Consider the following 10380-nt stretch of genomic DNA (forward strand, 5'->3'; position numbering starts at 1 on the left):
GTTGGAGTACAATGCAACCTAGAATCGCCTTTTGTCGCTAGTAGTACGTACATTGTTCCTTACAAGAAACCCCTAATAATGCAAGAAACCACTAAAATGCCAAGAAACTACTACCACTTGCATACATGGCAGACTTAAGATAAGACTATCTTATCAACCATTGTACATGCTCTTACCAACCAGCCCTACCAAGAAACGACTACTCTACAAAGTGTCGTTATAGGCACGTTTCAACCCATGGCCCTGTTTGGATACATTTGTTGTCAATCTAACCCTGCCAACCAAACACCACTTTGGTTAGAGTTAGTTCAGGGTTAGAATCTAACTCTAACCTCTGACAGGGCCCATGTCGCCTATTAAGTCAACGCCTTCTATTCGACCGGGCATTATGACTTCTGGGACCTACATGTCAGTCTGCACAAAAATCCCCGAGTGACCTGCTACCTCCGGCTCGTCCACCTAGTCATCCTCGGCCATGGGACGCAGCTACCGCCGTCGGCAGAAGGCAAGGTCAAAACCGCAGGCGGTGCGGAACCCATGTTGCAGCAGCTCGGATGCCATCTCCGTCTAGCTGCTTGTCTGCAAGGTTTGCTAGCTAGATTGGCACGACAGCGCGGCGGCTTGCTCGCACGCGCCGCGCTAAGGCCAGCCATCTGGCTCGAGCGAAGGCCAGCGTGGCGGCTTGCTCGCTCGTGAGTCACGCTCGAGCCAGCCTGCCAACCAGTGCGGAGGCCAGCACGGTGTCCGGCCCGTCCGGCGGAGTGGCGGCCAACTCGCTCATCATCGGCGCTACCGACGAACACGCATCAGTACTGTTTGAAGAAATGTTCAGGAAAAATAATGATTTTAGGGGGAATAACAGGATAGAAGGTCAGATGTGGGTCCCTCGTGTCAACGGTCAAACAAAATGTGTTGGTTTAAGCTGCCTTGTCAGCACGGACGTGTGGGCCAACCCTGTCATAAATGGGTTTAAACGAACCTAATCGGTAGGAGTACTAGGTAGTAGTTTTTGGCGTGGATTAAGAAATTTTGGGTATGTTTTTGCTATTTTTTGTACAATAGATTATTCCTAGGGCTGGTTGAAAGTGGTAGTTTTTTGTTATATACTCTACATATTGTAAGTAGGAATGAAAGTTAAGCTTTGGAAGCCAATAAGCAAGGCTAGTTACATAGTGCATATGTGTACATGATTGAAAGTAAATATCAACCATGAGTGACTAATATCTTGATGGAAAACTCAAAACTATGGAATACTAGGAAAAAAATGCATGGTTGGAAATACTAGCAATGTTCATGTGCGTTGCAACGAATCATAATTAGAATAATACTGATACAAAACACTCTAATTTTGATATACATATGTCACTATAGATATATTATGTTTCAATTAGAATATATTCCTTGGGCTGTTTTGGTGAGGTCGGGGAGGGAGGTGGTTGGTTTTAAGATATTAATTATGGGGTTTTCTGCAAATTGGTAGACAAGTGGGATGTTGGTGAGAAAAGGCAATAAACTTACCTCATAGTCGTTAGATGTAGATCTAATGGTCAGAAACGACGGATGGTAGACACACCATCATCACCAACTTAATCTTCTGTAGGAGTACTATCAAGATCTGTGCATTACACGGAACATCAAGATGTATTTTTTATAAAACACTTGTTGTGATTGACCCTTGCGGGAGTAATCCCATGTGGCAAAACTATTGACATCTCGAGAAATATGAGATAAGGTGAAGAGGAGTGGGGTGTGGTGGTGATTGGTGGTCGAACTGAGCGGAGGCATGGGGATTGACGACACCGGCAGCAGCCACCAGGCCAGTTTGTTCCAGAGGCTTCCTTTCTTAATTGCTCAACAATGAGGTTTGTTGGAGATAAGGATGAACGAGGGAAGGCCTTGTCTGCTAATGTGGAGAGGGGTGCGGGTATCTTTTAGTTTAATTTCGATCTGTCAGGTATAGATCGGACGGTCTATATTGCAAGATGGCACACGTACCATCATCACCAACTCGGTTTTTTATAAGAGAAGAAATATAATTATGGAGATACAAACATATTATCGATACTTGCTTCTGTAAACTAGCATTTACATTCTATTCAACACCTCGGCATGTGGGGTCTTAGCACAATGACTTCTCGACTGTGTAAAACAAAGATTTTCCCATCGCCGATAAGGAGGGGGTGACGGCGGCGCGCTTTTTGGCTTTCTCTAGTCCTACTAGTCATACTAGGTGGTCTAAGCACGTGTAGATTTATTCTTTTTCACGTCTCGCGTTCGCCATACTGCCATGACTGTTGATGAATAGACGGTAAGTTATTCACGGGGAAACCCTTGTTGAGCGTGTTTGCAAGAGAGAGAGACAGTGTGCGTGTGTGATATGTTAGAGACTGAGGCAATGATAACAAATTCTTTGTGTCTATGTGTGTGGAGGATAGAGAGAGACATGTACATGGGGCTTTGTGTTGTGTAACGTGGAGACACATATACATAATTAGAGAGTGAGTGTGTGAGATACACATGCGGACATGGGGAGAGATGAGGATCCAAATAAATGGGTGTTTGTGCGTGTCTGTGTGTGTTTGTGGATGCGTTTGTGTGTGAGAGGGAGTGTGTGTATGTGGAGTAGAGAGACCACTAATGATGTAAACCTAGTATAAGGGAAGGGGGAATGGTGTGACATGTGTAGTAGCGGGATAGCATGGGTGCAGGTGGGGGGAGCAGACTATTTGGAAGATACATCAAGTGTGTGTGTGGGAGAGGGGTGTGAGGGCGCGCGCGCGAGAGAGAGAGAGGAAGAGAGGGGGCGTTTGTGTCCATAAATGGCGTATAGATAGGGAGACAATGTTGATGTTGTTCGAAATTGGCCTATGTACGGAGACGTAAGGGAAGCGAGTCATTGTGTGTGTGATAGGGACTTCATGAGAGATCTAGAATAGATGGTGTGGAGAACAATTTGCGAAATCGAGAACGATGATACATTAAGGAGCTATGGAAAGAGTCACGACATATATATATAGACACACATACACATCTGGCTATTCTGTTACACGTAACAGAATATTTTTCTGTTACCCTTTTTGAACTGATGAATTTTACGGGTTAAACTGATGAATTTGAGACGGTTGAACTGATGCTTTCAGCTAACAGAACAATAAATCCCCCTCCGCCTCCCGCCGCACCTCCTCGCACGAAGCTTCCGGTGGAGGCCTCTACCAGTTCCGGCGCTCCGGTCTCGTGCGCCGGCACGCAAGGACGTCGCGGTGGCCGAGGCGGCGGGCTGGCGGGTTTGGCTTTTCCCACGCACGCGCACGGTGCGTAATTGCTCGTTCCAGCGACCTCTGCCTCGCCTCTTGCTACTTCTCTAGAAGCTTCGACGAGGTTCTATAGCTCCCCCTGCTGAGCTTCTCGTCTCATTCCAGGTCACTGAGAGCAGCGCGCGCAGCGGAGTGCACTAACTTTTCCAGAATTCCGGGAATCTCACGCACGGGCTAGCCTGGAACTCCGTTTGTTTCCAGGCGATTGGTGGAATTGTTTGGGGAATCCAGTTTCTCTCATGCCCGAATTTTGTTGGTGGAATCGGTTGGCTAGAGGAGCAAGGTAATGCCCCGCCTTCTAGAACCTTCTGGAGCTATCTCGATGTACTGTATGCTAAGCTCCGCATCTATGTGTGTGTGTGTGTATGTGGGTGCTCGTTCAGGTTAGGGCAGTGACCGGAAGAGAGATTGATCCGGTGATGTCCTTGTCGCAGATGCTCTCCCGGGCAGACCCGATGCAGCCGTCGGGGCCTCGCCGGATTGTGAGGAGGCAGACCGCCATCAACCTCGGCGAGCCCATCTTCGACATTGAGGTGGTGCCATCGTCGCTCGTGGAGATCGCGCCCATCCTCCGTGTCGCCAACGAGGTCGAGGCGGCCAGCCCCTGTGTCACCTACCTCTGTAAGCTACAATTTCTCTCCTCTGCTTTTTTCAGCACTGCTACATGGACATTGTCAGTCAACACAACACTCTGCTAAACTGTACTGCCTTCTTCTAGCTTGAAAGTTAGCCTATGTTACGAATTGCTTTTTCTATAAAATGAGTGCAGAAACCTAACCATATTTCGTGCCTACTTAATAGTCAATACTAGTCATGTCCATCAGCTTATAGGCCTACAATTGCTCATTTTTTATATAAAGCTCTACAAATCACACACAGCTTCTGCCAAAATTACTGCTAGAAACCCACACTTCTCTTTCCCGAAGCCACACTTCTGAACTTGTGGTACGACAATCTTTGAACTGCTTGAGCGCTGCGGCGTGGGGTTGTTGGGGGTGAACGGCTTGAGAGCTGCGGCGTTGAACGGGCTCTGGTGATCATGGTGAACTACCTGGGGTGGCGTAGGTGAACGGCCTTTGCGCTAAGGCGGCGACATTCCGAGGAATCCGTGGCTCACTAGCCTGTTCGGGTCATTGAGGATCGATGTTTGAACTCTGCATATGTAGAGCATGTATAACGTCCATGTGCAATGATCTGAGCTATTTCACGGCTGGAACAAACAGAATCAATCCTCGTGTAGGTGGTCTCTTGTGATTTTTGAAGAAACAGAACCAGTCGAACTTTAGCTTTCAATAAGTGAATGTCACCTGTAAGTGAATAGATACAGTTTTCTGCATATCTGGCCAGACTGCAAATTTGGACACAGGAAGGCTGGGCCAAAGAACTGACCATGTTGCTTTCTTTATTATAGTTTTTCTGGCAGTTTGGGCCTTTTCTAATTAGTGAAGCTCAACTCGTACTGTGCATGTTATTTATCCCTTTTTTATCTCACAAAAAATTATCCCTTTTTTGTTTTCAAATATAATCTGGCAGCACGTTGTTCTAAATAAAAAAAGTGTTATAATTTGTTTCCCTAATTTTCAACTTTTTTGTGTGGCTGTGGCCGTGGGGTAGGTGTGTGAGAGGGCAACATTTTTAATAAACAATATTTTTTTCGTGAAGTTAAATTTTTTAACATCTTTTCTGAACCTTCAAACTGTTCCACCTAAAGAGTTTGAACGTTTGCTGGAATTGAGCAAAAATCTTTTTTCAAACTTTTCAAACGCTTCAAATGGAATCTTTTTTTATTTTGAACTTACTGGGATTTTGCATTAAAATCTTTTCAAAACACAGAACTGATCATTTTTTTAATTCAGACTTCTATGTTTCTATTTTTAAACCGGTTTTTCTTGTTTTCAATTTGAACATATCATTGTTTTTAATTCAAAATGTTTTTTTATTTTGAACTGGTCATTGTTTTTTATTTGAACTGATTATTCTCTCTAATTTAAAATGATCATTCTTTTTAATTCGAACTAATCATGGTTTTTAATTCAAATTGATCGTTTCTTTTATTTCAAACTGATCATTGTTTTTTAATTTGTACTGATCAATGTTTTTAATTCAAACCATTTTGTTCATTCTTGCACGCACATCAAACTGTCATGTATACCTTCTTTCAAGAAGTAGCAATTATATCATCAGACAGAAAATTTTCCACATATAATACATGTACAAGAATTACATATACACCGCACAGACTGCACATTTTCATACATGAATGACATAACACGCTCCCTACTGTTCAGGTTGATGCGGAATTTGATGCACCATAGTGTACATGATGCACCTTCCCTACTGTTCAGATTGGGTAAATCGTTTGGTTCCATAACACGCTCATCCACGCAGCGCACGGAGGCAGACACATTGGTCACCTGGAAGGCAGAGCTGGAGCAGCTGCGCAAGGCGGAGCTCGAGGCGACGGCACGCCTTGGGGGCCAGTGGGGTGGCGCGTCGCGGGTGCCGGCAAGTGCGGCTACAAGTGGCTTCTAAGGTCCGACCTACCTGCAATAATTAATAATGTATTAATCCTGCACTCATGTATCCAAAGTGATATTCTCACAAATTACTGGAGTTCGGCTGCTCCCTTACATAGCAAGACTGCTACTACTACTACAGATTAAATGTTGTATACATGTAGCCTATACTAACATAGAAGAGATTAAACATTGTCAATTTGATGTAATTTTTATTGTTCTGTGTACTGACATAGCAGTAATATAAGGCAAGACATTTGAAGGATTTGCTCACACTAAAATAAGAAATTGTACTGAACTTAAAATAAGATTTGCACTGAACTAAAACTAGAATTTGAACTGAACTAAAATAGGTCTTTGTTTAGGCATTTAAGCAAACACCTGGCGGCAAAAAAAGTGACTGACATTTAGAAATAAAGACGATGGTATAGAAAAAATTCAAGCAAGAATGAGAAGTACGACTCCGATATTTTAGCAACAAACAAATGACTAGGGTAGCAAATTTTCAAACTGGAACAATTGAACTTGCAGCATATGTGGACAGCACTGACTAGAACATTGTGTTTTGTGCACCCGCTTGAACTAAAACAATTGAACTTGCAACACATCTGAATGTGGACATGGAGGCAGGGGATCCTGTGGGTGACAACAAAACCTCAACGTCACCACAACAATTCAGAGATGAGGCATCATCATGAATTAATAGAGCTAGAGAGATTTGAGAGGAGCAGCAACGTCATGCAAGAGAGAGAGAAAGAAGAGGAGAGAAGCAACTGTGCACATGTTGGAGGAGTGCAGGAGCCGTGAGCTGCACTGGCAGCCGGAGGCGGAGGCCTTCTAGGGGCACTGGCAACATGCGCATGTTGGACCTTTTACATTCTTCTTTCATATTTGAAACCACTGATTTTTGCATAGTCAACTTATATATTGCTAAATAAACAAGAACTTGATGCAGTTTATTTTTTGAACTTGCCTGGATTTAATACTTGAACTCCGGTCCCCAATTCAAGAATCATGCCAACAATCTGTAAACAGAAAAGATGCAGAGTTTAGAAACAAAAAGGTTAAAACAAAAGTTGAAATAGCGGACAAACTCTGAAGTAAATAGCACAAAAATGTTTTGAAACTCTTTTCCTGAACATATGAGGTTTATTTCTTTGAACATACAAAATTTTCAAAACATGTACTTTCACTTTTTTCTTGTGTGTGTGCTCAACTTGGCCGGTTGCGCAGTGCTAGTAAAAATGGGCGACCACGCAGGAGCTTCTTTGTACGGAAGCTTCTCTGTACTGAAGCGTTTCCAGAAATCATATCAATGGGCTATTAAACACATGCAGCAACATCGAAAGAGGAACACTAGAAAAAGAGGACGCCGCTATACTGGAACTACAATGGACAGACCAACAACATAAATTCTCAAGCAAAGCTCACAATCTCCATGGTAGATGCTTATGAATTCACCATGGAAGGGCCTCCCACTCCCCTGCTCTATCTGCTCCCACTCCCTGCACACACACACGGAGCAGAGAGAGGATGAGAGGTAGATGACTGAGGCGGATCGAGGACGGAGCACCGGGTGGCCTGCACGCAGCTCTTCTCATTACAAATTTGATTTCGAATTCGAATACGGTCAAATTTGATTTCGAACACGATTTTTTTAATTTTTTTGTCAAAATGGGGCAAATAATATACCGTTGGAAAGCTACCGAAAATCAAAACCTAGATGTGTTGAACGTTTTCTCAAATTAGCAACTGTTGAAGAGTAATTTGGAATACAGTGAGACACGTTGTGCTATTTTTCTATCAGAAAAAATAGAGTACTCGTACTGATCAATGTGCGTGTTTGTACTGAGGTATTTTTCATAGAGTAATTTTAAATGGTTCCGAAAAAGAGTACTTGAACGGATGTCCGTATGGATTTGTACTGAGCATGTTTTCACACATTAAACTTTACTATATTTTTTCGGTATGATTTTTCTCATAACTTTTCAACAGTTTACGAACTGAATGACATTTGTTTTCATGAGTTTACTGTCCATTTTTTTCATCACTTGAGAGTCATTAACAGTTTACTTACTGGGCAGTAACACATGAACTCCTCATGCAATAATACATGAACTACTAGGAACTCCTCACGCAATAACACATTAGGGGTTGATCATGTTTAGGGGTTGATCACTTGAACTGAAGGTGTCATCATATCCGAACTTGTGAGGTTCGTCAATTGATTTTTGTGTGTGAATTCAAACCCATTGTCCTTTCTTTCGCACACATATCCAATTGTATGTACATCAATTTTCTATTACCTATAAATGAACTCTATTTTTAGATGAACTTTCCCTGTAGATGTACATGAATTTTTTACCTATAAATGAGCTCTCCTTTTTTTTGAACTTTCACAGTAGATGGCATGATTTTTTCCATTCAGTTCACCGTTTATTGAAACTGAATATGCACAAAAGAAGGACCACATGCATCCAACAATCTGACGAGGTTGCAATAAATAGGAGCCAATGTATACAACAGAAAGGGTTCAAGTAGTACTATCAAAAATAAATCAAGTAGTATCAAGCTATCCTTATTTTGTTTGCTGTAGTTTCTCAAAGTGATGTAGCGTACACATAATTGCTTTTTTAGGAGCTTGAACTATTGTTTCCGTTAACATAGGACCATCAATTGTAAAAGTGGCGAACTGAATATAACTTATTTCTATGGATCTTGTGGAGTAAAACAGGGAGCAGTATGTTAATGGCAGCACAAGAATGACAAGCATGGCTGTGGCATCCAGTGATGGCATCATTAGCAAGATGGTGTAGAAGCCCCCTAAGGAATCCTTTGAACTCAGGATGCAGTGGCAGCAGGGATTAGTTTTGTTGAATCCATTGAACTGAAGGGAGGTCCTTTGACCTGTAAGATGAACGGAAAAAAGCATACAAGGTGAAATGAAATTTGTCATGGTCGAAATGACCATAATCATGTAAAACATGTAAAAATAATGGCAAGTTCATGCATAGTAACATTGGAAGTACACAAAGAACCTAAATAGAAGTTCTGTACTTTGAAATACTTCATTTTAGTTCCCAAATACTTCATTCATTTCGAAATGTGAACTTCTATATTTAGTTTCCTAGAACTTATTATGTTTTCCCTACAAATTTCATGGTTTTTTTTGTGTTTCATGTTTTTTTGTTTATTTTTGTTTCTGTTTTTCCTATGAACTTATTATTAGAGATACTCCATTTCTTTTTCAATTCAAAAGTGAGCAAAGATTAGTTTTAGGTATCAATATAATCAACATTTTCTATGAACGGCCTAGTCGCTGCAACAGTGAATGGCCTGGGGCGACGGGATTGGACTGACGTACATAGCTGAGGCCGATGAGGGCAGCACAGCAGCAGAGCTTTACATGGACTTCGGGGGCATCAATACATGAACTCTGTACATAATAGCTCTCCCCTGTGAACTATGATAAGCCCAAATACAAATGGGAGCACTAATGGCACCCATTTATATATGGTATCTCAATAAACACAAATTCTCCTAATGAGAGCATCACAGAGATCACATCCCGCACAAATAAGAAACACAGAGCACACACCATGCATGCCCGCACAACATCAGACCCAATTCTTGAACTTGCAAGAAGCAGCAGTGAATATTCTTTTATTACCTTCTTTGTAGCAGTAGCATCAAGCACACTAGGTAATAGCTAGTAGCTAACAGGAGGTGCACCAACAGCTAGTGGCAGCAAGTCATGTCGTCCTGGATGCGGCTGGAAAAGAGAAGCAGACGAAGGACGAGCTCATCCTGGTTTCAAAAATATCACACAGCCAAGTACTGATCAAAATCAATCATTGTTGATATCTCCAAATCGAGTGCAAAAATTAGAAGCTACAACAATCTATGTTGATTTACTCCAAAACACAAAATTTGTGAAGAGAACATCCATCACACAGTTTAGGTCTGCACAACAATGTTCCTAGAACTGTCCACGTTCAGAACTGAAAAAAATCCATCAAGCATGGCACGAGGAGCTTGGACGGAGAAGCGAAGAAGAGCTGGACTGGTGTGAGTCCGATACCTGGACAGGGACGGGAAGGGTGACACCGGAGGACTACAGCGTCAGTGTCAATAGTGTTGCCCTACTGGATCCAGCATGTGGCCTCTCCGGGGGCGTGAGGCATCGGGGGATGCCAAACTTAACAAAGGTAATTCCTAAATATGTATCAAAATGGGAAGGAAGAAAGATGGAACTTATAGCTCAAAATTGATCTTGAATAGTAGATGTCAACTAGTACTAGAGAAAGTTTTGGTCAGTCCAATAACTTATTAAGTGGTAAGTCGGTAAGCAGACTATCATTCACATCGGTTGGATTACAAAAATATATCCAAGCCGGCATGGGTTTTGTTGAACCGAACTTTTGTGCTAAAACTGAACCATGTTTGGAAGCCGTGTGCTGAATAAAAATAATTTGGACATATAATACATACTGAATCATTGCTTTTTTGCTTCTTCTTTCTTTTTATATGAACTAACATCAGCTCTCAAC

General features: G+C 42.3%; 1 protein-coding gene across 3 annotated transcripts; it reads left to right on the plus strand.

Annotated features, from left to right (window-relative positions):
• Positions 1–3176: 3176 nt before the first annotated feature.
• On the plus strand, positions 3177–8846 carry LOC119293472. 3 transcript variants are annotated; one of them, XM_037571944.1, is made up of 5 exons: positions 3177–3311; positions 3420–3597; positions 3698–3935; positions 5703–5847; positions 8565–8846. In XM_037571944.1, the coding sequence occupies exons 3-5, from the start codon at positions 3734–3736 to the stop codon at positions 8644–8646; spliced, it is 429 nt and encodes a 142-aa protein (XP_037427841.1). In that variant the 5' UTR covers positions 3177–3311; positions 3420–3597; positions 3698–3733; the 3' UTR covers positions 8647–8846. The 3 variants fall into 3 exon arrangements, 1 of the variants encoding a protein (XP_037427841.1); XR_005143074.1 differs by lacking the exon at positions 8565–8846 and having other exon boundaries at positions 5603–6077; XR_005143075.1 differs by lacking the exon at positions 8565–8846 and having other exon boundaries at positions 3749–3935; positions 5603–6077.
• Positions 8847–10380: the final 1534 nt, after the last annotated feature.

The sequence above is a fragment of the Triticum dicoccoides genome, chromosome 4B, assembly GCF_002162155.2.
Source record: "Triticum dicoccoides isolate Atlit2015 ecotype Zavitan chromosome 4B, WEW_v2.0, whole genome shotgun sequence".
Lineage (NCBI taxonomy): Eukaryota > Viridiplantae > Streptophyta > Magnoliopsida > Poales > Poaceae > Triticum > Triticum dicoccoides.